This window comes from Athene noctua, chromosome 19, assembly GCF_965140245.1.
Source record: "Athene noctua chromosome 19, bAthNoc1.hap1.1, whole genome shotgun sequence".
In the NCBI taxonomy this organism is placed as follows: domain Eukaryota; kingdom Metazoa; phylum Chordata; class Aves; order Strigiformes; family Strigidae; genus Athene; species Athene noctua.
The window spans coordinates 5,667,813-5,694,425 of record NC_134055.1 but is presented as its reverse complement, the minus strand read 5'-3'; the positions used below and the strand labels follow the sequence as shown (position 1 = coordinate 5,694,425).

The 26,613-nt window shown below is 59.5% G+C and overlaps 6 protein-coding genes and 2 non-coding genes across 9 annotated transcripts in view; 5 read left to right on the top strand and 3 right to left on the bottom strand.

Moving 5' to 3' along the window:
* Positions 1-7,465, top strand: part of SUPT6H (SPT6 homolog, histone chaperone and transcription elongation factor) — a 28,656-nt gene extending 21,191 nt beyond the window's left edge. Inside the window, exons 28-37 of the mRNA XM_074922606.1 lie at positions 764-904; positions 1,983-2,178; positions 2,312-2,550; positions 2,840-2,953; positions 3,410-3,534; positions 4,019-4,131; positions 4,537-4,614; positions 4,697-4,863; positions 6,190-6,377; positions 6,559-7,465. Coding sequence (XP_074778707.1) covers positions 764-904; positions 1,983-2,178; positions 2,312-2,550; positions 2,840-2,953; positions 3,410-3,534; positions 4,019-4,131; positions 4,537-4,614; positions 4,697-4,863; positions 6,190-6,377; positions 6,559-6,745 — 1,548 coding nt within the window. The 3' untranslated portion in view covers positions 6,746-7,465. The remainder of the gene's footprint in view (positions 1-763; positions 905-1,982; positions 2,179-2,311; positions 2,551-2,839; positions 2,954-3,409; positions 3,535-4,018; positions 4,132-4,536; positions 4,615-4,696; positions 4,864-6,189; positions 6,378-6,558) is intronic.
* A 1,840-nt stretch (positions 7,466-9,305) lies between these two features.
* Positions 9,306-11,219, bottom strand: PROCA1 (protein interacting with cyclin A1). The gene is made up of 4 exons (XM_074922939.1): positions 10,835-11,219; positions 10,157-10,289; positions 9,943-10,077; positions 9,306-9,857 (listed from the first exon to the last, which is right to left on the bottom strand). Exons 1-4 carry the CDS (start codon positions 11,016-11,018, stop codon positions 9,335-9,337), a joined length of 975 nt encoding a protein of 324 aa, XP_074779040.1. The 5' UTR covers positions 11,019-11,219; the 3' UTR covers positions 9,306-9,334.
* Positions 11,220-13,026: 1,807 nt separating this feature from the next.
* LOC141968464 (adenine phosphoribosyltransferase-like) lies at positions 13,027-14,060 on the top strand. Its single transcript, XM_074923196.1, has 5 exons — positions 13,027-13,149; positions 13,311-13,404; positions 13,483-13,629; positions 13,727-13,822; positions 13,933-14,060. The coding sequence occupies exons 1-5, from the start codon at positions 13,027-13,029 to the stop codon at positions 14,058-14,060; spliced, it is 588 nt and encodes a 195-aa protein (XP_074779297.1).
* A 347-nt stretch (positions 14,061-14,407) lies between these two features.
* On the bottom strand, positions 14,408-17,288 carry RAB34 (RAB34, member RAS oncogene family). Of its 2 annotated transcripts, XM_074922733.1 has the most exons (11): positions 17,223-17,288; positions 16,443-16,568; positions 16,264-16,355; positions 15,843-15,908; positions 15,520-15,621; positions 15,385-15,449; positions 15,258-15,309; positions 15,044-15,125; positions 14,863-14,953; positions 14,666-14,773; positions 14,408-14,591 (listed from the first exon to the last, which is right to left on the bottom strand). In XM_074922733.1, the coding sequence occupies exons 2-11, from the start codon at positions 16,494-16,496 to the stop codon at positions 14,524-14,526; spliced, it is 780 nt and encodes a 259-aa protein (XP_074778834.1). In that variant the 5' UTR covers positions 16,497-16,568; positions 17,223-17,288; the 3' UTR covers positions 14,408-14,523. The 2 variants fall into 2 exon arrangements, with proteins under 2 accessions (XP_074778834.1, XP_074778833.1); XM_074922732.1 differs by having other exon boundaries at positions 15,258-15,449.
* A 300-nt stretch (positions 17,289-17,588) lies between these two features.
* RPL23A (ribosomal protein L23a) lies at positions 17,589-20,080 on the top strand. The gene is made up of 5 exons (XM_074922663.1): positions 17,589-17,688; positions 18,183-18,363; positions 18,666-18,842; positions 19,236-19,305; positions 20,015-20,080. Exons 1-5 carry the CDS (start codon positions 17,664-17,666, stop codon positions 20,027-20,029), a joined length of 468 nt encoding a protein of 155 aa, XP_074778764.1. The 5' UTR covers positions 17,589-17,663; the 3' UTR covers positions 20,030-20,080.
* On the top strand, positions 18,524-18,596 carry LOC141968533 (small nucleolar RNA Z17). The gene has a single exon (XR_012634896.1). It is a non-coding gene; the product is annotated as a small nucleolar RNA Z17 (small nucleolar RNA).
* LOC141968532 (small nucleolar RNA SNORD42) lies at positions 19,094-19,160 on the top strand. Its single transcript, XR_012634895.1, has one exon. It is a non-coding gene; the product is annotated as a small nucleolar RNA SNORD42 (small nucleolar RNA).
* A 3,302-nt stretch (positions 20,081-23,382) lies between the features above and the next one.
* On the bottom strand, positions 23,383-25,520 carry TLCD1 (TLC domain containing 1). The gene is made up of 4 exons (XM_074922888.1): positions 25,300-25,520; positions 25,012-25,094; positions 24,604-24,686; positions 23,383-24,140 (listed from the first exon to the last, which is right to left on the bottom strand). Exons 1-4 carry the CDS (start codon positions 25,494-25,496, stop codon positions 23,745-23,747), a joined length of 759 nt encoding a protein of 252 aa, XP_074778989.1. The 5' UTR covers positions 25,497-25,520; the 3' UTR covers positions 23,383-23,744.
* Between the last annotated feature and the right edge of the window lie 1,093 nt (positions 25,521-26,613).

Here is a 26,613-nt window from a genome sequence, read left to right as displayed (position 1 = left end):
GCTTCTCCTAATAGTCCTGCTTTTGTCAGGAGTCTGCTGTCGGCAGGCTTGGGCAATTTATAAGGTTCTTGGGGGATAAGGTGTTGGAGCCAAGACTGTCTGCAGTGCCCCAGGATCCCAACCTGAATTTGGCCTTTGGCTGCAAATATAATCTGTACCACTTTTGACTAATTGCCTCTATAGATTTGACAGGTCCTTTATGGCTACGTTATGGATTTTGGTGAACTGAGCTAGGAGTAAAATAGACCTGGGGCTAAGCCGACCATTTCTTTGCAGATACATAAAGCAGGCTTGTTTGTGGTGTAGAATTGTGTTTTACGCAGAGAAACTGCACATGACACTGAGAACAGGAGGTTGTTCTGCCACCTTCTCAATTTTAAGAACATATCTGGACTCCCTGCTGCTTAATGCAGCTGTACTGTAGATCTCTTCTAAACACTGCTGAATTCCAGCCTTGGTAATCCGTGACTTTAAAACCCTATAGTAGTGTTCATTAGAAACCAGCCCTAGCTGCAGGCTTGTGATCAGGGTCTAAAAATGTTCCAACCTTCCTGATTGCAAAGCCCCATAAGCTGAGCAGAACCAAAGTAGGAAGATTGTGTTACTGGGTAGCATTCATTGAAGTCCTCTGTCCCCCGCCCTTCCACATATCTCTGCTGGCTGCACCAGTTTGCTGACACAGCTTTTAGACTTCTTTTGAGTGTGAGCTGCCAGGGCTATTTTGTTTCTGTGCTGAATGACTTTTACTTTTGCCTTGTTCAAGGTTTGGAACCACTTTGACAGCGGTTCCTGCCCAGGTCAGGCCATTGGAGTGAAGACACGTCTGGATAATGGCGTCGCTGGCTTTGTCCCAACAAAATTTCTCAGCGATAAGGTGGTCAAGCGGCCAGAAGAAAGGGTGAAGGTATGAAAGCAGTGGATTTTCACATATCCAACAAGAGCTGGAAGAGCCTGGAGCCAATACCAGATTCAGTTTGGTTAATAACACTGTTCCCTAAATTACTTTTTGAACCTTATTTTCATGTAAGGAGTTTAAATCAGCAGCAGGTTCAGATTCTGGTTAGTGTCCTTCTCCCACGGTGCAAGTCTCTCCTGGCAGCTGGTGAGAGCCATGTTAATCAGTTAACATGTTGCACTGTAGGAGGATTTATTATAGTCTGGCTAAAGTCTGGGTTTAGGAGACCAGAAGGCATTCTAATGCAGAGCTGCCCTTTGTTTCTGGCTTTCTAAAGAGTTCACAGAACTGCTATTAGATACGCAAGGGTCACTTCTTTCCTTCTCTCATAGCTTTTTCTTCTGTCTCAATTCATTTGTGGAGGTCATCAGAGTTACTGGTCTTGCTCAGGACAGGGATTGGGTTCTGAAGGAAACAATCACATATTTTTATCACATGATAAAATAGAGATTTAACATTTTTGCTGCCTTTTGGAGTCCCCCTGAAGGCTAGCCCATGCAGGTGATGGATAATCCTGTAAGCTCAGAGGTCTCTTAGCGTTTCTTTAAAGAGTCATTAACTTCAGCACGGTTAACTGGATTAAGACATTGCAGTTTTTGTGGTGGTATTTTCTGTTTCCCATTTTATTAGAGAAGTCCTTTGCATGTTTTCCACTCTGTTTCTGAACAGACTTAACTGCTTTCTTGCACATCTTGAAATCCAGTTTTGCTGCTCCCATTGTTAAAGATATGTAAAATAGTAAACTTAATTTTCTTCAGCCTCCAGACATGCAGTTTGCTGTGTGGTATGGGGCGTGGGTAGTAGACATGCTGGAGAACTGGCACTTTTTCCTTTAATCTCTTTTGATTCTAGTCATCTTGGGGATCAGTTGATTTTTGGTTCATATGGAAGAATCACTTTTAAAGGTTGTATCAGTCTGAAGTAGGTGAGGTAATTTGTACCTCCTCATTGGCAGAGTGACTCTGTAGCCCAGGGAGGCTGATGTATCAGCCAAACCTGATCAGCTTTGCCTGCCCCTCTCCTGTAGGTGGGAATGACTGTTCACTGCAGGATTATGAAAATAGACATTGAGAAGTTCAGTGCAGACCTGACCTGCAGGACCTCAGACCTGATGGATAAAAACAATGAGTGGAAACTGCCTAAAGACACCTATTATGACTTTGACTCTGAGGCAGCAGATCACAAACAGGAAGAAGACCTGAAAAGAAAGCAGCAGCGGACAAGTGAGTCTCAGTTTTTCTCTCCCTCGTAACGCCAGCCTTCCCAGGGTGCTTCAGGAGAATAAGCACAATTAGATATGTAGTTGCCATAAAACAGTTCCTCTTGGAAGCCTAAACGCTGCGCTTTGTCCCCTAGCATACATCAAGAGAGTAATTGCTCACCCATCATTCCACAACATTAGCTTCAAGCAAGCAGAGAAGATGATGGAGACCATGGACCAAGGGGATGTGATTATTCGGCCAAGTAGCAAAGGGGAAAACCACCTAACTGTCACCTGGAAGGTGAACGATGGCATTTACCAGCACGTGGATGTCCGAGAAGAGGGCAAGGAGAATGCCTTCAGCCTGGGTTCCACGCTTTGGATTAACACAGAGGTAAGAGCCCTGCAGAGCACGCCTGGAAGGGAGCTGATGGGGAAGGAGAAGCACCTCTTCGGCAGGGACAGGTTGGCACAGCCTTTCTGTCCTTGCAGTTGCTTTCAGGCTGTTGGAGAGTTACTTCCATTGCAGTTCTCTAGATTCTTAGACAATACTCAGCTTGCTTTTGCTTTTTTCTCAAAGCATCCAGCCTTGCTCTGCAGAATGTATGACTGAGAGCTATATGCTAGAATAAGAGTTCTTCATCATGCAGCCTAAATACCTCTTTAAATGTGTCTGTTCAAAGGAGTTTGAAGACCTGGATGAAATTGTTGCTCGCTATGTTCAGCCAATGGCTTCTTTTGCCAGAGACCTGTTGAATCATAAATACTACCAGGACTGCAACAGTGGAGACAAGAAGGTGAGCCTGTCCCAGGCTGTGGTAGGTAAAGGAGCATAGTGTAAGTTTCTTTGTCTCAGGACAGGTCTTAAACTCTTTGAGTCTGGCGTGAGCTGCTGCTGGACTGAGCTCTCTGATTTTCCTCTTGTTTCTTGGGGCTTGGCAGTCACCTTACAGCTGTAGGTCTACGGGGGATTCTGTCTCAGAGCAGTGGAGTTAGGACATGGGAGCGTGGTGTGCCAGAGCAGCAGAGGGTTGCTCTGCCAGCAGATATCACTGAAGGGAGAGTATTGGCTTTCCATGACCTGGTGACATTCGTGCACCAACTCTGCACAGAAACAGTGCTGCTGATGGTCCTTGTTGGATCTCTGGTATCAGGGCTGGGGGGAAAAGGGCTGACGAAGTGAGGAGGGCCCTGTGTGTTGCTAAAAATGCAGGCTCTCCTTGAGCATTTCTCTTCTCTCTCTCACTGATTAGAAGCTGGAAGAGCTGCTGATAAAGACCAAGAAAGAGAAGCCAACATTTATTCCCTACTTTATCAGTGCCTGTAAAGATCTACCTGGCAAATTCCTCTTGGGATATCAGCCTCGAGGCAAACCAAGGTAAGTGAGAAGCAAGCCCAGCATCTGCAGCTGAGTACTGCCAGTACCACACCTCAGCTTACTGCTGCCAGTTCCTCCTCCTCCTGTGCTAGTATCCCCATAACTCATGCCTCCTCTTACCCAGGGTTTGGCGTCCTGGCAGTAGAGGACCCACATCCAGGAGTAAATCTCACCCAGGATGCTCCTGTGTTTCTAACCAGCTGTCTGCCACAAGCAATACCGTCCTGTGCAGGGGGTGTCACTGGGGTATAGGCAGTGATTGATTGGTTTTTGTAGAGAAAGGCATGGTATTTTGGAGCACTTGTTTGGAAACAAAGTGAAGGTGTCTTGGGTAGGTCTATTCATTATCGGTACAGCCATCACCTGAGTTTGCAGGCCATGCTTGTTCTGGCTGTAACCTCTTGGTGTGAGGTTAGAGTATCAGGTGTGGCTCAGAAGCAGCCTGTCATCTCTTGAGCTCTCCTGCATTCCCTGCTCCTCACAGGATAGAGTATGTGACAGTGACACCAGAAGGATTCCGCTACCGGGGCCAGGTCTTCCCCACCGTCAACGGACTCTTCCGATGGTTTAAGGATCATTATCAAGACCCTGTTCCAGGTGAGCACCCCAAAACTTGAGTGCTTCAGCTGTTTGTTTCCTGGGGGTGTCACACATTAGGGACAGTTACTAAAGGACAGTTTCATGATCTTTGTCCCTGAAACGTGTCCTAGGATTTTTCTATGTCAGAAATTTCAAAGCAACACTCAAGTGTTTTGGCTTCTGTGGACCCACTTCTCGGTGGCTCTCCTGAGAGTTAATCTCTGCCATGCAGCAAAGGCTGGGCTTGTCCTTTTCCTTTCCCTTAGCCTCCCCTGCCATACAGTCCTGCACACACCGTTCCCTGGTAATGTAGCATCTTGCCAGTACAAGTGTTGGCCGCATTTTTTCAAATCCTGAGTTTCAGGCCAATAGCTGCTCTTGTAGGAGAAGTAATCTATCTTTCTTGGTTTGCGTTTTATACAGGTATTACCCCCAGCAGTAGCAGTCGGACCAGGACTCCAGCTTCCATTAATGCTACTCCAGCTAACATTAACCTGGCAGGTCAGTGCAGGCCTTTCCTGCTTGGAATTGGGACGTGAGCTCCTTCTTTGCTTTGTTTTAACATGATGGGTCTTTCTTGCAGACCTGACCCGTGCAGTGAACGCTCTACCACAGAACATGACCTCCCAGATGTTCAGTGCCATCGCTGCTGTGACAGGCCAGGGACAGAACCCAAATGCCACCCCTGCACAGTGGGCATCCAGTCAGTATGGCTACGGAGGCAGCGGAGGCGGCAGCAGCGCATACCACGTAGGTGACACTTAAGTTTCTGAGAGGAGGGGTTACTCATTGCCTGGGATCATCCAGTCCTAGTTGTGTACCCGTGGTGCTGCATGGAGGAGCCTGGCTGGATTCCTGAACCGTGTTTTTTCTCCCCTCCTGTGGCTGAGGAAATGAGGGACCTAACACAGCCCTGCTCCGGGGAGAGTTGAAGCAAGTAGTGAATTGGTCTGGCCCCCAAGGAATGTGGCAGGGTGGAGATGTGGGATCCAGCGGTGAGGGCGCACAACCTTTTGATTGTGCCCCTGAATTGGCAACGTGAGCTGCCAGTGGAAGAGATTAGCTGTGAAACTATGCGCTGAGTTTGCAGGGCTTTTCAGCTCAGCGTGCTAATCTCCGAGCTGCACCGGCAGGCGAACTCCTCAGCCTGACCGAACACCCAGAAACTGTGCAGGGATGGAATTGGAGGGGTTTGGCTCATGCTGAGGACTTCCCTCATGTGTGCCGATGCCTTCCTCCTCCCAGCACAGCCTGCCAGCTCCCCAGCTGACACCGAGGCGAAATCCAGCTGCAGGAGTTCTGAGGTGCCCGGGTACAAAAAAATGCACCCAGCTGTTAGACCTAAGGAAGAAGTGCTGCAAGACAAGGCTTGCAGGGAGGAGTGATCCTCTTTTAGACCACCTTGGGAGGCTTTCACAGAGTTTGGCACAGTAAATGCTGAGCTGGGGATAGGCAGGGACTGCGAATAACCCAATGTATTAATCATCAAGACAATTTGAGGGGAAAAAGGTGGGGAACACCGGGAGGCAAAGAGACTAAACGCTCTGTTGGACAAACAGTGAGCCAGCCAGCTCAGGTGTGGGAGGGAGCCATCTCAGGGGTTGTTATACTTTCTCCACAGCCCACAGGGGAAGAATTCAGCTGTTCATGCCCACTGCAGGACCTCATTTCTGCCAGCTTGCTTCAAGTGTCTCTTGCATCCATGTCTTCAGCCCTTACCTTTCCTTGGTAGAAGCATCTCCCCTTGTACCTTGTGTGGGTGAACAAGGAGGGCAGGTTGTGGTGGCTGTGCTGGCCCAGCGTGGGTGGGCAGTCGGGGGCTCTCAGGAGAAAAAACATCCTGTGCTCAGCGGGGCGTCTCTCCCTCTGCTCTGCAGCCCGCCATTCCCTGGGCAGTGGTCACTGCAAACCTCTCCTTGCCCCGATGAGGGGCTCCAGCGGGGCTGGGGGTGTGCAGCAAGGCAAAGCATGCTCCAGCCTCCCGGGCGAGTAGGGCTGTGCAGAGCGTGCCAGACCTCTGCCCCACAGCCTAGTGGAGTTTGTCCTCTGTCCCCTAACAGCATCTGCTCTCTGCAGGTCTTCACGACTCCAGCACAGCAGCCGGTGGCCACCCCTCTGATGACCCCCAGTTACTCCTACACTACCCCCAGCCAGCCGATTACAACACCCCAGTACCAGCTCCAGGCCAACACCACACCCCAGTCCACCCAGTCCCAGACACAGTCACAGCCGTCGTCCAGCTCCAGGCAGAGGCAGCAGCCAAAGTGAGTGGTTCCAGCGCTGGGTTCGTGTATCCATGTCCCGTCTTGATCGCTTTTGATGATTTGGGGGGGCGGAATTTTTCTGGTGGGGTTACCTTGCACCCTCCTGCGTGGGGCCCTTGGGGAGGGAGGGCAGGGAAACCCTCCTGCTCGCGTGTCTCACCTTCCGCCCGTGTCGTTGCAGGACCAACAGTCACGCTGCCATCGACTGGGGGAAGATGGCCGAGCAGTGGCTCCAGGAGAAGGAGGCCGAACGGAGGAAACAGAAGCAGAGGTTGACTCCTCGCCCATCTCCCAGCCCCATGATCGAGAGCACGCCCATGTCCATCGCTGGGGACGCCACGCCGCTGCTGGATGAGATGGATCGATAGGCTCTGCCGGACCTGACCCCCAACCCCCCCCTCCCTTCTCTAGGAAGGGGAAGGGAGAGTGAACAGTTGAAAACAACTTCCCTTCCCTTTAGCCACATAACTCCTGTTTTATAGGCCGTGAGATGGTGCGAAATGACTCTTGGTGACATGCACCTGAGCAAATTAATAGACTTGGCAGGGCTGGTCTAAATATATATACTATATAAATATAAATATATCATAGGAAAGAACGCTGCAGCAGCCTCTATGTTCCAGGCCCTGGTTCACCACTTTGGAAGCTTGGCAAAGTAGCGATGAAATCAGAGTCTGCCCTTGTACATGCACAGCAGTCTGCTTTCACCACAAAGACTAGGAAGCAAACCAAACTAAAATTGCAGACTACCGGCCTGGAGTGAGCCTGTTTCATTTGGATTCTCCCAAACCCTGACTGTCACTTCTCCTTGTCCTGAGAGTACCAAGCAAGGGGATTGTGACAGGCAAACCAGAGTTCTCAGAAAGTTTCTGTTGTTGTTTGCTCTGTGTTTTTGTGTGTATCAGGCTCTGGGGAGTCTGTGCCAGCCCCTAGCTGTGTTCATAGGGATCTAGCACAGCAGCTCTGGGGCTCGGGGTCTTGCTGGAGAGAAATGCAGCTGTCATACCAAAGGCTTGCTCTCTCCTCTGGCTTCTTTTGGAACAATATTTATTTAGTTTTGATTATTTTTGTTGGTTGTTTTTTTTTTTTTTTAAATCTGGCAGCATTCCTGAGCATGAGATAGACACATGGGCTAAAACCCTGCAAAAGGCCTGTGTCTCTCTCTAGGAGAGGTACTTGGTGGGTCTTAGAGGGGGGCAGATAACCAACTGGTCATGTCCAAACCAGCCCACTGCAGTATTGCAGAGAGCCCGCCAACGCTGAGAGCCATGTCTGAACTGGAAAGTTCCTGCTGCACACATTTTCCTCTCCCCTGCTTTGTTAGTAAGGATTTTCTATGGAAGCAGAGTCTTTGTTCCTTCCAAGTGCTCCTGGTTAGCCTCCTCTCCTAGGAAATGAGCAAGAACAGCAGATCTTAAGAAACAAAGGTCTTTTTTGCATCTAAATGCTCCTGAAGAATGGCAGCAACCCGGGAGACAAAGCAAAGCTGTTTCCACAGAGAAATGCAGGTCCTGGCTTCCTCCCTATCCTCGCTGGGGGGCTGACACAGTCCTGTTCCATCCCGGGCACAGTGCAGGCCAGGCCCGAGGACTTGTGTGCCAGGTCCCACAGCTGCCGTAGGTTGCAGGTGTACTAACCTTAACGCTGTGGGGTTTTTTTTTTATTTTATCCAAATCTGTATGATGGGGAATTTAGGAGCAGCTCCTTACCAGGGATGTGTCAGACCCATACAGCAGGGCAGGGGCCTAGTTGTGCATTGTTGGCTCTTTTTTGGCTGTCTTTGTTTTTAGTTTTCCCTTACCGTCAATAAAAATTCTACTTTTGGGAAGCTGCCTGCGTGCCACATGTCCGTGCTTCCTGCAGTGACGCTGTGGTTGCCACAAGGACTTTGCACCCGTTAGCAGTGCTGGGGGGGTGCGATGCCTCACTACAAGGCTGGTATTTCCCTCCCCCCTGGTTCTTGTGATCTGCTTATTGCAGGGATTTGGGATGGCAGTGCAGGCTGCTGTGGGAACGGTGAGGTTTGCAGGGGGCAGCTGTGCTCTCTGGGCCTCGTCGTGGCAAAACAGGAGACGGCGCTCGGCTGCTGTCCCTCCAGCTTTTTCCAGTTCTGGAATTGGTGCTGGTGGGGGAAGGTCTTTCTATCGGCTTCACTGCGTGGGAGAGGGGAGGCCGTGCGCGGCCCCACCTCCTCGTTTGGAGGAAGGACTCCTTGCAGGAGTCTGTGGCAATGCCCCATCTCTGGGTGCTGCCCTCCCAAACGCTTCACTACAGGAGCCCAGTTAAACATTCCGGCTGCGATCACCATCCGCCAGGCAGCTTGCCCTGCCCCTGCTTCTCCCCAGGCAGCATCTGCCTTTGTCCCAGGGCTGAAAAAGCTTCTATTGTCCCACTCCAATGAGCTCTTATCCCTCCTCGGAGGCTCCTCAGATGCTGTACAAGGCCCCTGCTCCTCCCAGAGCAGCCACTGCTGCTCGCTGCCATGGCTGGGGGCTGGAGAAGGAGTCAGTGCTGGTGTGGGAACGCTGGGAAAAGGCAGGGGGGTAAGTGGAGAAAGGAGCTGGGGTGGTGCAATCCGGAGAAATACACCTGTGGGGAGCTGAAGCTCAACCCTCCATGTCAGGGGAGCTAAAATCAGGGCTCTGCCTCGTGCTGGCACAGGGATGGGAGCAGCCAGAGCAGCAACTCTCCATCCCCTGTGCCCAGGAAGATGACAGGAGCTGGAGGGAGCAGTGAGGAACAGCTCAAACCTGCTCAAAACCCACTCGGCTCCAGGTGCTTCCCCTCCCACAGCCCTGCAAGCAGGATCAGCCCTGGAATTTCCCCTGGAAGCTTCCCCCCCGTGTGATCCTTTCTCCCACAGACACGGGCCGAGGCTGCACCATCTGCTTGAGCAATCAGCTTTATTACACAGCCAAGACCCGCACGGGGCGAGGGGGAGGTCAGGGCTGCAGCTCTCATGCAGGCTTGGCCTCAGCTTTGTTTTTCAGCCTCTTCTTTCTGTTTCTTTCCTTCCTCCTTCTCTTCCCGCTGGCAGTGGGGACCAGGGATGGGGGGGCCAGCGCTGGGTCCCTGTCCAAGCCCTCCCACACCGGAGCATCACTCAGGATGGCATTGGCCGCTTCCCCCAAGCCCAGCAGTGGGGCCTGTGGGTCCTGCCCCACAGTGGGATGAGCAGGAGCAACGGCTGCGAGGTGGCTCAGATCCCCCTTTACAGAAGGGCCTTTCTTTTTCAGACCTTTCTCCTTTTTCTTGTCTTTCTTCTTCCCCTTCCTTTCTTTCTTGGCTGCTTTGGGGTGGGACAGCGGGCGGGCAGGTGCATGATGCTCCCCTATGTTGGCTCCTCTACCTGCACTGCTCCATGGGGGGCTTAGGGGGACCCCCTCGGGCCTCGCAGCCCGGTCGATCAGCTCCCCGCCGAACTCATACAGCACTGGCTCCCTGGGCACCGCGATGGCCACTGTGTTGTACGCCTTGCACCTGCAGAGAGTGAGGAGACGGGGGTGAGGGAAGCCCCGTCGGGGCCAAGGAAGGGGGGCTGGTCCCCGTGGTGGGGGACACTCACCAGACGTAGAGGTAGGGCTCCACACATTCCTCCTTGTAGGCGAACTCGAAGCAGGGCACCTGGATGACGTTGAAGAAGGCCTGGCCCACCACCCGCGAGGCCGTGTCGTTCACCCGCCGCAGACACTCCTTCAACCTGCCGTGGGGCACAGACGGGGTGAGGGGGGCCAGGGACACCCCCCCGGGATGGCGGGGTGCTGCGGGGCACAGCTTACCTGAGGTCGCAGTCGCAGTGGCTGATGGTGTGCCAGCGCAGGTTGCGGTACCCGTAGCGGGCGGTGAAGGGGTGGATGACGTGCTGGCAGTGGTCATGGTCCCGGCAGCACCGGTCCGTGTCCCGGTGCTCCCCTGTAGGGAAGGCAGGACTGCAGGCAGGGCTGGGGCTGAACGGGGTTGGGATCAGGGCTGGACTGGGGCTGAGCTGGACTCTAAATTAGTTTGGACTGAGATGGGACTGCGGTCAGGCTGGGATGGGTAGAGGCTGGGACTGGACCAGCACTTGGATGGGGACTGGGGCTGCACCAGCACCACAGCAGGGATGAGACTGGGACTAGGCTGGGATCAGAATGAGGACCAGGACTGGACCAGCACCGGGATGGGGACCAGAATGGGAGCAGGATGGATCAGGGCCAGGCTGGGGACAGAGAGCGAATCAGGACTGGATCAACACCGTGGGATGAGGACAATGATGGGACATGTGGGGGCCAGGATGGACCAGTCCTATAATGGGGACTAGACAGAGGTGAACTGGTGGACTGGGACTGGACCAGCACTGGGGTGGGGACTGGGACGGGGCCAGGGTGGGGGAAAGGAAAAGGAAAAGGAAAAGGAAAAGGAAAGGAAAGGAAAAGGAAAAGGAAAGGGACAGGCAGCAGCGGCCCCCCCGCCCTTACCCAGTTGTTCGTAGGCATCCGCGTTGCTGCCCGCGCCGCACCACAGCGTCCCGGGGTAGGTGAGCCCGCGGCGGGCGCGGGGTCGCCCCGGCGGGGCCGCTCCGGTGCCCGGGGCCGCTCCGGGAGTAGCTGCCAGGAGGAGGAGAAGGAGGAGGAGGCGGCAGAGCAGCCCCGGGGAGCACATGGCACCGCTCCGCTCGCCGCCGTGGGGCCGCCTTATAGCACCGCGCAGCCCGCCCACGCGGGGCGGCTCGCCACGGCCCGGCACGGCTCGCCACCGCCCGGCACGGCTCGCCACGGCCCGGCACGGCACCGTGCGGAGGGTCCCGGAGAGCCCGGGGTGCTGGAGCCGCCGCCCGGAGCCGCGGCGTATCCCGGGCCCCGCATCCCGCGGGGAAGGGGTTACCCCTCCCGGTGGGGCCGGGCCCCGTTGCTGTGGCAGCCGGTGGGGTGATGTGCCGGGGCCGGTAACGCGCCGGCCCCAAGGCGCCCGCCCCGTGACGCACCGGCCCTCGCATGGCCCCCGGCCCCGGAGCGGCCCCGACGGGGGAAGGATGGTCCCCGCAGCCCCGTGTCCCCCCCCCGCGGATGACTCCTGCACCTCCGTGTCCCCATCCCACGGATGCTCCCTGCAGCCCCACATCCCCATCCCACAGATGCTCCCCGAGGCCCTGTGTCCCATCCCACGGAAGCTCCCTGTTCCCCCGTGTCCCATCCCACGGAAGCTCCCTGTTCCCCCGTGTCCCATCCCACGGATGCCCCCTGCACCCCTGGGTCTCCATCCCATAGATGCTCCCTGCAGCTCCACGTCCCCATCCCGGGGATACTCCCAGCACCCCCACCCTCCCCATCCCACAGATGCCCCTCGGTGCTTTCCCCAGGCGCAGCCCCGGTGCCCTGTGCCCCCCCGGGGCTGGCAGCCCACAGGCAGCTCCCAGCACGGCTGCCAGGGCTCCCCCCCCTCGGCCGGCTCCCCTGCAGCTGAGCCCATTGACAGTCCGGACACGGATCTGGCACGTCGGGCGGCTGAGGGGGGACAGGACGGTGCCTGGACACCCCAATGGGGACATGCACAGCCTTGGAAAGTCTCCGTGCTGTCCGAGCTCCCCCATGCCGCGGGGCTTCCCCCTGAGCGTGCCCCTGTCTTGCTGACCCTTGCACCCATGGGTGCCTGGGTCACTGTGCCACCCACCCCATGCCCTGGCACCGCTGGTGCAGGCGACTGAGTGTTGGGGACACCCATACGGGGTGCGAATGCCCCAGCCCCGGTGCTCCCCACCGCACAACCAACTGGCCGGGATGGCCGAGCCTGGTGGGGACATGTCGCCGGCCCACGGGCAGGGCTCCCGCCTGGCACCGGCCCGGGCCCAGCTGGCCCAGGGCGCTGGCGGGGGCCCAGCGCCGCAGGGGCTGCCCCCGCTCAGCTGTCGCTGTCTGTGACGCTCCCCGTGACGGTCCCGCTCGGCTCAGCCTCGCCGCCAGCACCCAGGTATGGAGCCGACTGGGGCGCGCTGGGACCCCGGGGTGCCCACGTGTGGGTGTGGACGGGGGGCACTGAGCCTCGGGGAGCCCTGTGGGGACTGTGCTCTGCTCTGGTGAGGCCACACCTGGAGGGTTGTGTCCAGTTTGGGGCACCTCAATATGAGAGAGATCTCGAGGGGCTGGAGCGAGGGCAGAGGAGGGCAACAAGGCTGGGGAAGGGCTGGAGAATCAATCCTGTGAGGAGCCAGGGAAGGAGCTGGGAGTGTTCAGTGTGAGGATGAGGAGGCTGAGGGGAGCCCTCATCCCTCTGCAGCTCCTGACAGGACATTGCAGAGAGGCTGGGGCTGGGCTCTGCTCCCAGGGGATCGGGGACAGAACAAGAGGGAACAGCTTTAAACTGCAACAGGGAAGGTTTAGGCTGGACATTAGGAAAAAAACTTCACAGCAAGAGTGGTCAGAGAGTGGAATAGGCTGCCCAGGGAGGGGCTGGAGTCACCATCCCTGGGTGTGTTTAAGGGTCGTTTGGATGAGATTCTGGGGTTTGTGGTGTAGGGGAGAACTTTGTAGAGTCGGGCTGATGGTTGGACTCTCTGATCCCGAGGGTCTTTTCCAACCTGAATGATTCTGTGATTCTGAGATTCTGTGACTGTGGGTGGAGAGTCTCACCCCCGGTGCGTGCTCAGTGCTCACAGCAGCTGCGATCCCCACGCATGGACCTGTGCCATGTCCCCACCACTCGGGAGAAGGGCTGGTACCTGGCGCTGATGGCGCCCAACGTCAAGGGTCCCAACTACGCCTGGCTGGACCCCTCCCGGCTCTACTGCCACCCGCAAGTACCCAGCGCCCGGGGTGGATGGCACCGGTGGGGGTGCCGGGGTGGGCTGCAGCTCTGTGGGGCTGCCGAGGCACCCATCCATGCCCATGGGCACTGTCACACAGGCTGCAGGTGCCCATGATGGGCTGCGGGCACCCAGCACCTCCACTTTCTCCCCAGGGCTTGCATGACTGCGTGGCCGACCTGCTGCAGCCCTTCCAGAGGGACTCCATCGACATGGTGGCCGGCATCGATGCTATGGGCTTCATCCTGGGTGAGCAGGGACACGGGTGAGCCCAGGGTCCCCGTCCCTTGTCCCCACAGGGCTTGATGGTGCCGTGCCCACCCCCAGGCGCTGCCGCCGCCGCCGTGCTGGGGAAAGGCTTCCTGGCCATCCGCAAAGCCGGGCACCTCTGCGTGCAGACGCTGACACAGCCCTACACCGACTACTCGGGCCGAGAGAAGGTGATGGAGGTCCGCACCGATGCCATCTCGCCGGGTGAGCTGGCGGGGTGCTCTCATTTTGGGGAGGGGGGGGCTGCCAGCAGAAGGCACTGGGCACCGGGCACTCAGCCACAGCCTCTGCCCCCTCCCAGGTCTGCGCATCCTCCTCGTGGACCAGTGGGTCGAAACTGGGGGCACCATGCGAGCGGCCGTACAGCTGGTGGAGCGGCTGGGGGGGGTTGTGGCAGGTAGGAGGCAGGCACCAGGACACCCCGAGGTACACCCATGGGTGCAGTGGGACACCAGCATCCCCATACCCCACCGTGGCTGGTGCTGAGCCCCTCCTGTGTCCCCACAGGCATCGCCGCCATCTGCATCGAGGACAGCGAGGGCGGGCGCTGGATCCAGGAGCGCTACAAGTGCTCCCACTGCGTCCCCCCCCGCCTGCAGCCCCGCTTCGACCGTCACCAGTTCGGCTGGGACTGATGGGGGACTGGCTCCTCGCCTGTCCCCTGCATCCCCCCATGGGGCGCAGGGCTGCTGGCTCATCAGGGCACGGATGCCCAGGGAGTCCACTGCCCGGTTTGGCTTTCACTGTACCCGAGATGATAACCCCTCCTCGGTGGCAGCCATCCTCCCCTGGCTCCAGCCTCCCGCCTGCCCATGAGCCTGGGGGCTGCACCAGTCCCATACCTTTCTTAAAAAGCATAAAAAAACTTTTATTAAGACAAATGGGAGCCCGGGAGCATCACCCCCTGCGAGTGGTACTCGGGTTTGCATAGCTAAGGGAGCCGCACAGGCGCTCCCGCCTGCCCTGGCCGTGGGTGCCTGGGCAGGGGGGGGGCCAGGGGGGCCGGGGGGCAGCAGGGATGGCTCCTCAGGGCCGGCCAGGGCCACCCCTCTTTGGTCCAGAGGTGTGAGCTGGAGGGGGGAGCTGGGGGCTGCCCCCTCACTGGCAGCACTTGGGTTTCTTGCGGGGCGCCGACAGGTACAGGTCGTTCTTGTTGCTGCTGATCCCTGGAGGGGCAGAGGGAGGGTGGGTGGGGGACAGAAGGGGGGGCACCCACGTGGGGCTGGCTGGGGGTACTCACGCACGGTGTCGCCGATCTTGCGGGCGCTGCTGCGCTCCAGCTCGGCCAGCACGCTGCTCTCGAAGGTCAGAGCCGCCACGCGGAAGAAGAAATCCCGCACGTTCTCTCCTGCCCCGTGGGACGACACCCCCTGAGTGTCCTCCTCACCCAGCTGGACACTGGGGTCCGCATCCCCCCCAACCTGGCCGGGGACCCACCGGTGAGTGAGGAGACAGCCCAGTACTCCGCCTGCATCTCCTGGGCCACCTTGAGAGCATCCTTCTCCATCAGGCTGTACTGTGCCGGCGTCTGCCAACAGAGCCGGGGGCTGGGTGGGTGACGGGGACAGCCCTGCCGAGCTGGGGTGTAGGGAGCCCACGGGAAGGGGGACACACTCACGCTCAGGTCTTTCTTGGAGCCCACCAAGAAGAGGATCACGTTGGATGGGTCATTTTCCTTCAGGGCGTCAGCCAGCCACTGCCTGCGGGGCCACTGTCACCGGCCGGTGGCCAAGCACTACCCCCTTGCTCGCACGCCGCGGCGTTGCCAGCAGCCCCACGCACTCCTGCCCCTCCATCCAGCCCCACCGCCCCCTCGGCCATGTGTCACCTACCGTGTGTGCTCCAGGGACGCCACGTCGTTGACATCAAAGACGATGACGATGGCTGAGGAGGGGGGGAAAGGAGGGGTCAGATGGGGACAGGGACAGGCAGCGTGGTGGGGCGCGGTGGGGACCTCACCTTGCGCTCCTCGGTAGTAGGTGGAGGCGATGCACTTGAAGCGCTCCTGGCCGGCTGTGTCCCACCTTGGGGGGGGAAATGGGAAGTGAGGGGGGGTCACAGGGGTGGACGGGGAGGGGGCTGGCACCTACTCACAGCTGCAGGCTGAAGGGCACCCCCAGCACCTCAAACCGCTCCATCTCGAAATCCACCCCGATGGTCGCCTTGTAGTTCTTGTCAAAGGTGTCCTTGCAAAAGCTGGGGGGGGGGGTAGGTGGGTGTCAGCAGCCGCCAGGCCCCCCCCCCCCCACCCCGGGAGCTCAGTGCCCCCCACCCGGGGGGTGCCCAGGACCAGAGTCCATCCAGAGTCAGGCTCAGCCCAAGGTGCTGCTGCCCTTTGTGCGGGGGGGTGGGGAGGGGTGGGGTGTCTCTTTCCGTGCCCCCCCACCACAGAGCATCCCGGGGGGGGGTTCTGTTACCGGTTGATCAGGCAGGTCTTCCCCACCGAGAGGTCCCCCACCACGATGATCTTGGAGATCTTGAAGCTGCAGGGCAAGGGGACACACAGCCATTCAGCAGGGTGGGGGGCTCCCTGTCTGCCTCCCCCCAGCCAGCCCCAGGGGCAGACGGGTTCGTGAGCTGGGGGGGCAACACCCCGCAGCCCCCCATGTCCGGTAGAGCCCTGCAGCCCGGCTTTCCCGCCCCGCAGCGCAGCGCAGCCTGGACCCCCGTGTCCCCCCCCCGCTGCATTCCTGCGTCGTGACGCACATGGGCAATGCCGGCAGCCACGAGGCGCCCGCGCCAGGGACCCCCACCCGGGTTTGGCGGGACCGTGGGCTCCTTGTCACTCCCTGCCCCCCCCAGCCCTGCGGTGGGGACCCCAAATCACCCCGGACTCACCCCACCGTGCCCGTCCTCTGCTCCTGGCAGGCGCTGGCTACTGTAGGGTGGAAGGCGGGGCGGGCGTGCAGGGCGGCCTCCTTCCGAAAACACTGCGGGGGGACAAAGGGGGACACCGGTGTGACCCCAGGGCTTGGCAAGGCCACCCCTGTGCTGGTGTCCTCCCCCCCACTTCTCACCGGGGGCAGGTCGGCGATGACCCTGTCCCTGCGGACTGGAGCCAGCACGTTCATCCTCCCGTGGGGCCGCCGGGGCAGGCTGGGTGGCCGGGGGGAGCAGGGACGGGCCAAGGGCCACCGCGAGGCCTGGGGACAGAGGGAGCAGCGATGTCCTCGTGTCCCAGCTGTCCCCACGTCCCCATGCACGGCATCCCGGAATACGGCTGTCCCCCTCATCACAACTATCTCCACATCCCCGGGACATGGCTGTCCCCACGTCCTGGCTGTCCCCACAGCCCCAAGCGTGGCCGTTCCTGTGTCGCAGCCACCTCAAGAACCCTGAGGGTGGCTGTCCCACACCCCCGGGGTACAGCTGTCCCAGCCATCACCACATCGCGGCTGTGCCATCCCAGGGAATGGCTGTCCCCATGTCCCCAAGCGTGGCTGTCCCCACACCCCGGGATACAGCTGTCCCCACGTCCCAGCCACCCCCCGGGGTACCACTGTCCCCACGTCCCCGCTATCCCCACATCCCAAGCACACCGGCTGTCCCCGTGTCCCACCGGTCCCCACCTTCCGCGGGTGCCTGTCCCCATGTCCCACCCGTCCCCACCTCCCCGAGCACAACGGGCTCCGTGTCCCACCGGTCCCCACCATCCCGCGGGTGCCTGTCTCCGTGTCCCCCGCGCACAGTCCCCCCCGTCCCCCCCCGACGCATTCCGGTCCACGGCCAAGCCCTCCCCGCCCCGTCCCGTCCCGGTCCCCCTCCGCGGGGGAATGGCGGGGAGGGATCCCCGTTACCGTAAACCTCCCGGCTCCGGTAGCGGTGCTCGGCGCTGCACGCCCAGCCCCGAAGCAACCGGCGCCTTGGCCCCGCCCTCCAGGGCGGAGGAGGAGCCAGGACGCCGGTTCCTCCGGGGCTGGGCCACTGCGCTGCTGCCCGCACGACGGGACACCGGTAACCAACCCCCCTCACACCGGGGGCTCATCCCGACCCCCCTCCACCGCCCCGACAGCGGGGGGGGGGGGGAGCGGCTGCCGGGACTACAACTCCCATGAGCCCGCGGGGCGGGGCAAGGATGCGCATGCGCGGAGGAGGCCAAGGGTGGGTACTACCCTTCCCGGCGGGCCCCGCGGCGCGCGAGAGTTGGGCGGGGCCAAGGGGGAACTCTCGCGAGGCTTGGGACTATAAGCCCGTGCGCTGCAGGCCAGGAGACCCCTTTCGGCTTCCGCCTGGCCAAGATGGCGCCCAAGGCGAAGAAGGAGGGTGAGGGCTGAGGGCGGTGGGGGCTGTTGGGTGGGAGGGATCGTGCTCAGGCGTCTCTCGGGGTGCGGGTGCACGCGGGGTTGGGGCCGGGCTGAGCGGGGTGGAGGGTGATGGGGGCTGCGGCTCGGCGCTGGCCCGCGGGCACGTGGAGGTGGCGGGAGAGGCCTGCGTCGGCGGGCCCAGCCCGGGTATCTGAGGGAGGGGGTTATATTTCCGGTTATATTTCGGTGCGGGGATCCTCGAGACTCTGGTCTGAGGGAGTTGGGGAAGGAGTGAGTGCCCCCATCTTGGTGAGGTGGGAGCGGGAGGAGGAAGCTTCAACCCCGTTGAGCGTTTTAGGGTTGGGCTTGATTGAATGATGGAGCATTGGACCGTTTGGAGAGGTACTGTGCATTAAGTTGAATAACGGGGAAGCCATGGCCCCAGGGGGCAGGCAGGGCAGCATATACTGGCCCTGCAAGACCCTGGTTGTGCTGACTGAGCTGCCGTTGTAGCTGTGCCTCCAAAGACAGAGGCAAAGGCTAAGGCGCTGAAGGCCAAGAAGGCCGTCCTGAAGGGGGTCCACAGTCACAAGAAGAAGAAGATCCGCACATCACCCACCTTCCGCAGGCCCAAGACCCTGCGACTGCGGCGGCAGCCCAAGTACCCCCGGAAGAGCGCCCCACGGAGAAACAAGTATGTTGGGCTTGTGGGGTGGGAGCAGCCCCATGTGTGGGTTGGTGTGGGGACCCGTGCCCTGCTGCAGGTCCCGGGGTGACACCTTGCCAGTGTGCTGCCCTGAGAACTCAGCCCACACCCTGGTGACAGAGTGGTGTAAGGGGTGGGGGGTGTTTGAGGTGCAGGTGATGATTTCAAGCGACCAAAGCCTGAGACTTTGTGATTAGAACTTTTTTGGCAACTGATGCACCTCAAAGCCTCTGAAGTGCAGAGGCCGTCTCAGCCAGCCTTCTGTTAACCACAGGGTCTTTCTCCTGCAGGCTGGACCATTATGCCATTATCAAGTTCCCTTTGACCACAGAGTCAGCAATGAAGAAGATAGAGGATAACAATACTCTGGTTTTCATTGTCGATGTCAAGGCAAACAAGCACCAGATCAAACAGGCTGTCAAGAAGCTGTATGATATCGATGTGGCCAAGGTCAACACGTTGATTAGGTGAGAAGGTGGGGAGAACAGGTCACTCAGTGGTGGATGTGAGATGCTTCAAGAGCCTGGAGTGACTTGTAGCAGAAAGTGGGAACAGGTGTGAGTTTCAGCAGTTGTGGGATTAAGCTCAGTAGCATTTTCAGTGTTTTTAAGTTTTGAGAAATGCGACTTGTGACAGCATCTCTCAGTGGAAGTGGGCAGTGTTGGCAGACTGGAAGGTCAGCTTCATGAGGGAGCTCTTCTAACACCCAGGGAGTCTTGTGCAAATGATGTGAACGTTTGTTACCGCTGAGTAAAGTGATGTTTCCAAAGGAACCACTGATGCACACAGCTCTAGCAGGAACGTGGAGCAGGCGGGAGGAATTGCGTGCCTCTGCACTGATGCCTTCTGTTCCTATCTAGGCCTGATGGGGAGAAGAAGGCTTATGTCCGACTGGCTCCGGATTACGATGCGCTGGATGTAGCCAACAAGGTGAGAAATCTTTGAAACTTTGCAGCTCCTGTTGTCTTGTATCTCCTGTGCCCCGTTGTTCTGGCATACAGGCGAGGTACTTGTGCTTCAAGCACAGTGACACTTCTGTGGAGTGTCCCTGTAGTTAGATGGGATCTACGTGTTCAGAAGCAAGACCATGTTGTTTAGCAAAATGCAATTCTGCCTAGAAGTTCCTGAGACTAGGTGGGAAAAATTACTGAGTGAGAATTGCTGCTCTTCAACTCCTTCAGGGAGGGGCTCCACGAGCTCCATAATATTAGTGGGGAGGATGCAGAAACTGCCCTGCAGCTTCTGGATGAAAACAGCCTTTGTCCTAACAGCATTCTTGGCCAGCCCTGTTAGCAGCTGTTTTGAACAGGGGAAATGATGGCAGGGGCACCACTGTGCTGCTGGCCTGGGTGGAAGAGGAGTTGTTCTGTGCAGGTGTTGCTGGAAGTGGCAGACAGTTCAGTCCTCAAGGTGGTTGAGGTAGGCAGGAGGCAGTGGTGGTACCAATTGGGAGTAGGGGAATGTGAACTAAACATACAAAGCGGTTGTGTAAGACACTTGGGCAGGTCTGGGAGGAAGAAGCCTGTCCTTGGAGGACAGGAATCCTGGGGAGATGCAGCCATGGCAGTGATGTCTGTGGTGGAGTCTCTGCTTTTCTGCCACCGTAACATCTGTTTTAACATGCTTTTCTTCTTTCCAGATTGGAATCATCTAAACTGCATCTACCAAGGACTGTACAGACAGGATAATAAACCCTGTGACATCACTGAGGAGCTCTTGTGTTTTGTGACAGTGTAGCCTGTGTGAAAGAGAGCACTCAGCAAACTTTTGGGGCTTCATTTCAGTAGAGGGGGTTCCTCCTTCCTGTCCTGCTGATGGGGTTTCCTGGATCACTGACCTCTGCTGTGGGTAAACGTGAGGTGACACCCCCAAATCCCAAATACCTGTATTTACCTGAGACCTCTGGTATTCTGCACTTAGTTGTCCTGTGTAATTAGCCTGTGTTTGTGATCAGTGTTCTCGGTGTCCTATGTAGCTTCCTGTGGAGCTGACGAGCGCCCAGGAGGTAGGTAGTAACCACAGAAAAAACATGTTCATGGTTCAGATCTGCACAAGCAGAGCGTTGCACCATTTTCTGACTGTATCAGCTGTTTGCTAGTGCTGCAAGCTTCACTTGACAGAGTCCTCAAGCTAATGGCATCGCAGGAGCTTTGTGGGGTTTTTTTCCCTGATGCGATCCCTGCTCCCTGTGCTGCAGCGTGTGAATCGCAGCCAGGTTTCCCTCACACCATTCTGTTACGTTGCCTGTAACCTCACGGGGTTCATGGCCCTCATCAGGGCTGTTTCCAAACTGCTGTTGCTGCCTCAGCAGTCTTTTGTTTCCGCAAATTTGTAGATGAAACTGGCTTTCCAGAGCACTTGGAGAGTCACAAGAAAGTGGAGCCGCTGGGTGAGCAGGGAATGGAGGTGAAGTACTGATAAGCCTTTCGGTGTACTTGATCTTAAGTATGTGGTGAGACTTGAGTGAGAAAGGTGATGAAAGCCAGAAACAAATATTGATTGTGAGGTAATTGTGCTCTTGAGCAGTGGGACACGGAGTTCGTACCAGGCTCTTGCAGAGGGGTGGTGGTTTGCCCACATGGGAAGGGTGGGGGTGGATGGAAAGGGGGGAGCTGTCCCAACTGGTGCTGCTTTTGGGACCTCGGAGTAAAGATCGATGCTGGTCTCTGTGGCCTTTGGCTTGAGGCTCTTCACTGGGTGCTCCCGGTGCTGGGGGAGTGCAGCCAGATCTGCAGGTACCACACGAAGGCATGGGGACAGGCTGTGGGGTGGCTGTATTGCAGAGCCTGCGTGCTCGCCTTCATGCGGGCAAACTTTGGCTGCTCTCAGCCTGCTTCTGAAAGCCTGGCCTGGAAGTGGGGGCTGCCTGGAAGCATATCCCCCCCACACACACACACTTCTCTCTGGGCCTTGTGGGGTGCTCAGCTGGGCTGGGGTGGGAAACCACCTGGACAAACTGCTGGTCCCCCCTGAGCTGTGGGTGCTGTGCAGAGCTCTGCTGGCACCTTGGGCACAGGCCAGAGCCCAGGTTCTTGCCCCTCGCCCTCCCCAAGCCCGGCTCAGGGGCTCAAAACTTGGACATCAAGGCCTGTTGGCAGGCTGTGTGGGGTGAGGTGAGGCTGAACAACAGGCAACCTCCCCTGCCTGTGACACAGCCCTGCGGCTGGCAGTGTGGTGGTGTGAGGACCTGGGACAGCCCCGCTGATGTTCTGCTGGCCCTGTGGGGTGGAGGGCACCAACCCAACCTCTTGTCCGTGGCCTGGGTGCAGCCTCGGGAGGGAACGAGCAGGGTTTTGCCTGAATCCTGTGCCGCCTTAAGCTGTTGTCACCCCAAGAAAGATGTAAGGGGAAGAAGGGCCCCTCTTGTGGCAAAGGCAGTATCGCTGCTGGGGTGAGGAGAGGGTATGTGCTGCGGCAGGGAGGCTGGGGAGGGATTTCACATCAGCATGACTTGCAGTCTGCCCTGACCCTGCCTCAACTTGGCCCAGCGGCTGCTGCCGTCTGGCACTTCGCTTCCCTGCGCTTGCCTCTTGCTCTGGGCTGGCAGCCGGCCTGACCCACAGCTGGCCCACCCGGCCAGCACTGTGCTACTGGGAGATGCTCTGGCTGGAAGCCAGGAGGGGAATGAGGGCGAGTCAGGCTACCTGCTTGGGGAAGCTTTGTCATGCATGACTCCTCCGTGCTGCTGTAAGGGCAGTGGCAGCCTGGGCTGGTCCCTCTGAGCCTGTGTGCTGCTGGAGCAGAGCCGTGTCTGCTCTGTGCTGAGACAAGGGGAGAGGTGCAGCCATCAGGGTGAGGGGAAACTCAGATTTGGCCTTGACTGTGTGGGGTATTTGCAGATAAGAGTCAGTGCACAGAGGCTGTGGAGCTTAAGCTGCAGCTGGGAAGATGCGTAGCTGTCGGGATGTGCTGCTGAGGGTAGGGCTGTGCCCTGCCGGGGCTCCCTGCAGCTCGGTGCCAGGCTGCTGAGCTCTGCTTGGAGCGAGGAAAGGGCGAGGCAGAGGGTTTGAAGCTGGTGTAGATCCCTGCCCACGCAGTGTCCCGAGTATCCCGTCTCTGCGCTGGCTGCCAGGCTGTTCCTGGCACGCGCTTCCTGCGCCCACCACGGTGTCGGTGCACGAGGGATGGGGATCCCTCACTGCTTCCTTATTTTGCTGGCTTATTTCAGCTGCAGCACCTGTCTCTGCCCAAGCTGGGCTGGCCGTGGCGTTGGTAGGACAGATCCTGCCCTGGAGCAGGGGCTGGGCAGGAGTCCCTCTAAGCCCCACTGCTTTATGCCAGTCCGGTGTGATCCTGGAGCTGTCACGTCAGCAGGATTTGCCTTCCCAATGCTCTGGTGCACCACACGACCGGCTGGGCCAGTTCTGGCCCTGCTCCCCCAGGGAGCTGAACCCCTCTCTTCCCTCCCACCACTCTGGGGTGGCTGCTGGAGGCAGCCTGGTCCCGCTGCTGCTGCGGGAGAGGGCCCCGCACGCTCGCAGGAGGCCAGAGCTGTGCTGTGCTGGTGAAGATCACTCCAGGGGGATGCAAGCACGCAGCAGTCTTCCAGGAAGAGCCTGTGGCCTCACACGGCTTTCCCATGCCAGCTCCACTTCACGTGGCTGCTGGGTGAGTCATGCAGCCCAGCCAAGCTCCTCGCCGCCAGGCAGGTCAGGGACTGCAGCAGGGCTGGGTACCTCTCCTGGCTCCCTTCCCCTATTCCCTGCACAGCCCTGGGTCTCTGGAACAGCAGATGAGTGAGGAAGAGGGATGGGGTCTTGCTATTTAAGGCTCAGCACGGTGCAGTTGGGCTGGTAGGACGCAGCAGGTTTAAGTGCATCCCTGGAGGGTCCCTAGAACAAAGCGAGCAGCAGAAATGTGCCCTCTCCCTCCCCAAGGACTGCCAGCCCTCCACTGGGAATGGGGGCACATCCTTTCCCATGGGCCTGTGTGTCGTTCTCCCCCCCTGCCATCCTCTCCTCAACACTGCTGTGCCCCACAGAAAAGCCAGCTCAGGCGTGCTGCGGCAGCAGTAAACAGACTGATTTTAATGCACATAACACCCAGCATCACCACGGGAGGGACTCGTCCCTTCCCTTGCAACCCTCTCAGGCCATCAGCTGCAAAACGCAGCCACCCCTGGCCCTCCAGCTGCCTGCGTGGAAGCCGGCTTGGGCTGCTTCTCCATCGGCCGTGCCCCTGGCTTCGGCAGCGTCCCCGCGGCTCAGCGAGGCTGTCGGGCTGGTCCAGCAGGGAAGTGCTTTTAGGCAACAAAGCGGGTGAAGGCAGGGCCCGGAGCCAGGGAGCGAGCCCTAAGGCACATCAGAGCAGGTTTGGAGAGGCCAAGACCTCCAAGAGCCGGAGCCCAGGTCCCTCTCGGCACGCGCGTCTCAGTCTATCAGAAACTTCTCACCATCCACGTCTCTCCCCGCAGAGCCCTCGCGCAGGGAGGGGAAAAAATCTGAGCGGAGGAGGCGGGAGAAGTACATGAGGATCATGGCGTCGAGCAGCAGGAGGTTGGCGGTGAGGAAGGCACCCTGGCCCTGCACCTCCACGTAGCGGAGGAAGTACCAGGTGAGGTAAGCCTGGGGCGCCAGGCGGAAGGCGAAGTACATCACCAGGTTGACGTACTTGTTGGCCTCGTAGAGTGCCGGGGAAGGCACGTTGCTCATCTTCAGCAGCATGCGGACGGTGAGGAAGATGTTGCTCACCTCCACCAGCAGCAGCAGCATCGCTGCCACCAGGAAACGGCCCGTGATGATGAGTGAGACAAAGGCAGAGATGGCCTGGGACACACACACAGAGCACAGGGTCAGGTCTCCTTGCCCTGGGGGAGGCGAGCCTTTCCCTACTAAGGTTTGGACATATGGGTACTAATCCCCCCCCACCCCCAGCAGCCCCCCAGGCACCTGAGCCAAGGGAAAACCAGTCTGGAGAGCCAGTTTCTCTGGGAAAACCAGTCTGGAGAGCCATTTCCCCCAGGGAGCAGTTACACCTCCCTGTGCTGGGGAGCTAGGCCCAGCCTCTGGCTTTCCCCTTGCCCGGCGTGGCAGCCTGTCTGGCTCCCGGTGCTCGCCACGTCCTGCCCTGCTGGGCACTCTCACTTTGTCGATGCGCAGCCAGGGTGAGGCAGAGGGAAGGGCTCTGGCTTGTCTTGCTGTACAGCGCAGGAAACCTGTATGGGCTAAGCCATGGGGTGTGTGGTAGCCCCCCTGTGCTCACTCCTCGCCTCCCTGGGGCTGTACTCACCATGGTGTGGTGCACCAGATACTCCCAAGATGAGCGGGACTGATGGTTGAAGATGATGTCAAGGCTGTCGTGGATGAAATAGCCTGTGGGATGGAGGAAAGCACTGAGGGGGGGGTCTGGCTTGTGCACCATCACCTGCTGCGATAAGGGGGAACAGCAAGGAGGAAGAGGGTGGCGTGATAGTGCTCCAGGCGTCGGAAATACCTCCACCCCGCCGAGCGTGGGGAGACGGCTGGGCCCCGGGGGCTGGCAGCCTGTGGGCTCTACGCTCACGATTAAGGCAGGAGGCACGGAGAGCTGCCCGGCCCTTGGGGGCTCATCCCGGGCCGGGGTGCTGGGTGAGGCTGAAGAGGGAGTGGGCAGAGCCCAGTGGGGTGGCTGTGGCCGTGGCCCTGCCTGGCTCCTTACCCGAGGAGAAGCAGACCAGCAGGTGCCCTGAGACGCTGTAGCCGTCCTGGATGTCGGAGAGCAGCTCCGGGGAGTGCCAGAGGCTGGGGGTGAGGAGAAGAGGAAGGGGGGTCAGTCTGGGTGCTGGGGCGGGGGACACAGGGACCCCCAGTGCCTCCTCCCCGGTGAAGGGAGGGGGGTGGGGGTGCGCAGTGCCCGGGGTCGTGCTCCCACGGGGGCCTGGAGCCCCGGTTCGCAGGGGGTGCACCGATGCCCGCCCCGCCCCCCCCCCCCCCCCCCCCCCGGTACCTGAAGAGGGCCCATAGCCCGGCCAGCACGGAGTGTGCAAAAGAGACGAGGAGGTTCCGCCAGCGCCAGGCGCGGCCGGGGCGGCTCCGCACGGCGGCGGGTCGGGGCAGGGCCAGGGCCGCCCGCCGCAGCGCCCCGAAAAGCGCCACGCTGCCGCCCACCAGCGCCGCCGAGGGCGCCCGCCAGCCCGGGCCCATCGCGCCCAGCTCCGGTGGGGAGGGGCGGCCGTGGCCACGCCCCCAGCGGACAGCCACGCCTCTTAGCCACGCCCATGCACGTGGCCACGCCCCCGCCCCGATCCCCCGTCAACCACGCCCGCTATTTCCCGTTAGCCACGCCTCCTAGGTGACTACGTCACGCTTTGACCACGCCCCCTCCAAAGTCTCAGCCACGCCCGCTGTCCGATTCCCGTTAGCCACGCCCCCTATTGGCCACCCGCCCCCGCGCGATCCCCGCTAACCACGCCTCCCCGTTGACCACGCCCCCGTTGACCACGGGAACCGCACGTGTGCGTGCACGCGCCGGGCGTTGCACGCTCGTGTGCAACGCACTTGCACGGGTCTCGGACCGGTCACTGCACCGGCTGGTCGGCCGCGGGTGCGCACGGGGTGTTGTGTTGCGCTGCGTGTGCGCGGGACACCGTGTGCGTGTGCGGGGCGTCGCACGCGAGTGTGTCAGGTGTCGCACGCGAGTGTGTCAGGTGTCGCACGCGAGCGTGCAGCGCAGGGCACGCCTGTGCTGGGCAGGCGCAGCTCGCTGTGGTAGGCCTTGCACAGCTGGGCCGGGCCTTGCACATCTGTCCCAGCGCTGCACAGCTGGCGTGCGCCCCGCACATCTGTCCTGCGCACCGTGTGGGTGTCCCGGGCACGGTGGGGATGCCCCGGAGCGGGGGGAGTTGCACGGTGGGGAGCCAGAAAAACTACTTTGCCCTGCAAAAATAGTCGCCGATGTGGCTGGGTGTGCGCAGCGAGCACCCACAAACAGCCCTCACGAGGATACGGGGGTCCCCGGAACAGGGAGGGGGGCAGGTGCTCCCTAATACCAGCATGGCAGCAGGATGAGGCTCTGTGGGTACCGCGACACGGCGAGGTCCTGCGTGGGGGTCTTGCCCTCTCGCTGCGGGACACCGGGCGCTGGCTGGTGCAAGGGGGGGTTGCTCACACACACACAGACACCCCCCCGTGAGCCGGGCTCGGTGTCGCTAGATGGCAGCATGGCCACGTGGCACGGCCTGGGGGTGGCACTGCCACTGCTGTCCCTTGTCCCCGTTCCAGGACAGGGGCAGCCACCCCTGGGTGCAGGGCACGAGCCCCC

What these genes read in the sequence shown, in the direction of transcription:
- PROCA1 (XM_074922939.1), bottom strand. Translation starts at nt 11,018, where the DNA reads ATGTGCTCCCCGGGGCTGCTCTGCCGCCTCCTCCTCCTTCTCCTCCTC. An exon ending in CACTGCGACTGCGACCTCAG is followed by an intron (nt 10,078 to 10,156) that starts GTAAGCTGTGCC and finishes GCCCCACGGCAG; the next exon opens with GTTGAAGGAGTGTCTGCGGC. An exon ending in GAGCCCTACCTCTACGTCTG is followed by an intron (nt 9,858 to 9,942) that starts GTGAGTGTCCCC and finishes CACTCTCTGCAG; the next exon opens with GTGCAAGGCGTACAACACAG.
- LOC141968464 (XM_074923196.1), top strand. Translation starts at nt 13,027, where the DNA reads ATGGACCTGTGCCATGTCCCCACCACTCGGGAGAAGGGCTGGTACCTG. An exon ending in TGCTATGGGCTTCATCCTGG is followed by an intron (nt 13,405 to 13,482) that starts GTGAGCAGGGAC and finishes GCCCACCCCCAG; the next exon opens with GCGCTGCCGCCGCCGCCGTG. An exon ending in GCTGGGGGGGGTTGTGGCAG is followed by an intron (nt 13,823 to 13,932) that starts GTAGGAGGCAGG and finishes GTGTCCCCACAG; the next exon opens with GCATCGCCGCCATCTGCATC.
- RAB34 (XM_074922732.1), bottom strand. Translation starts at nt 16,496, where the DNA reads ATGAACGTGCTGGCTCCAGTCCGCAGGGACAGGGTCATCGCCGACCTG. An exon ending in CAGAGGACGGGCACGGTGGG is followed by an intron (nt 15,909 to 16,263) that starts GTGAGTCCGGGG and finishes CTTGCCCTGCAG; the next exon opens with CTTCAAGATCTCCAAGATCA. An exon ending in GGCTGTCTCCTCACTCACCG is followed by an intron (nt 14,774 to 14,862) that starts GTGGGTCCCCGG and finishes CCCACGGGGCAG; the next exon opens with GAGAGAACGTGCGGGATTTC.
- RPL23A (XM_074922663.1), top strand. Translation starts at nt 17,664, where the DNA reads ATGGCGCCCAAGGCGAAGAAGGAGG. An exon ending in GCCCAAGGCGAAGAAGGAGG is followed by an intron (nt 17,689 to 18,182) that starts GTGAGGGCTGAG and finishes CTGCCGTTGTAG; the next exon opens with CTGTGCCTCCAAAGACAGAG. An exon ending in AAGGTCAACACGTTGATTAG is followed by an intron (nt 18,843 to 19,235) that starts GTGAGAAGGTGG and finishes GTTCCTATCTAG; the next exon opens with GCCTGATGGGGAGAAGAAGG.
- TLCD1 (XM_074922888.1), bottom strand. Translation starts at nt 25,496, where the DNA reads ATGGGCCCGGGCTGGCGGGCGCCCTCGGCGGCGCTGGTGGGCGGCAGC. An exon ending in GCTGGTCTGCTTCTCCTCGG is followed by an intron (nt 24,687 to 25,011) that starts GTAAGGAGCCAG and finishes TCCATCCCACAG; the next exon opens with GCTATTTCATCCACGACAGC. An exon ending in ATCTGGTGCACCACACCATG is followed by an intron (nt 24,141 to 24,603) that starts GTGAGTACAGCC and finishes TGTGTGTCCCAG; the next exon opens with GCCATCTCTGCCTTTGTCTC.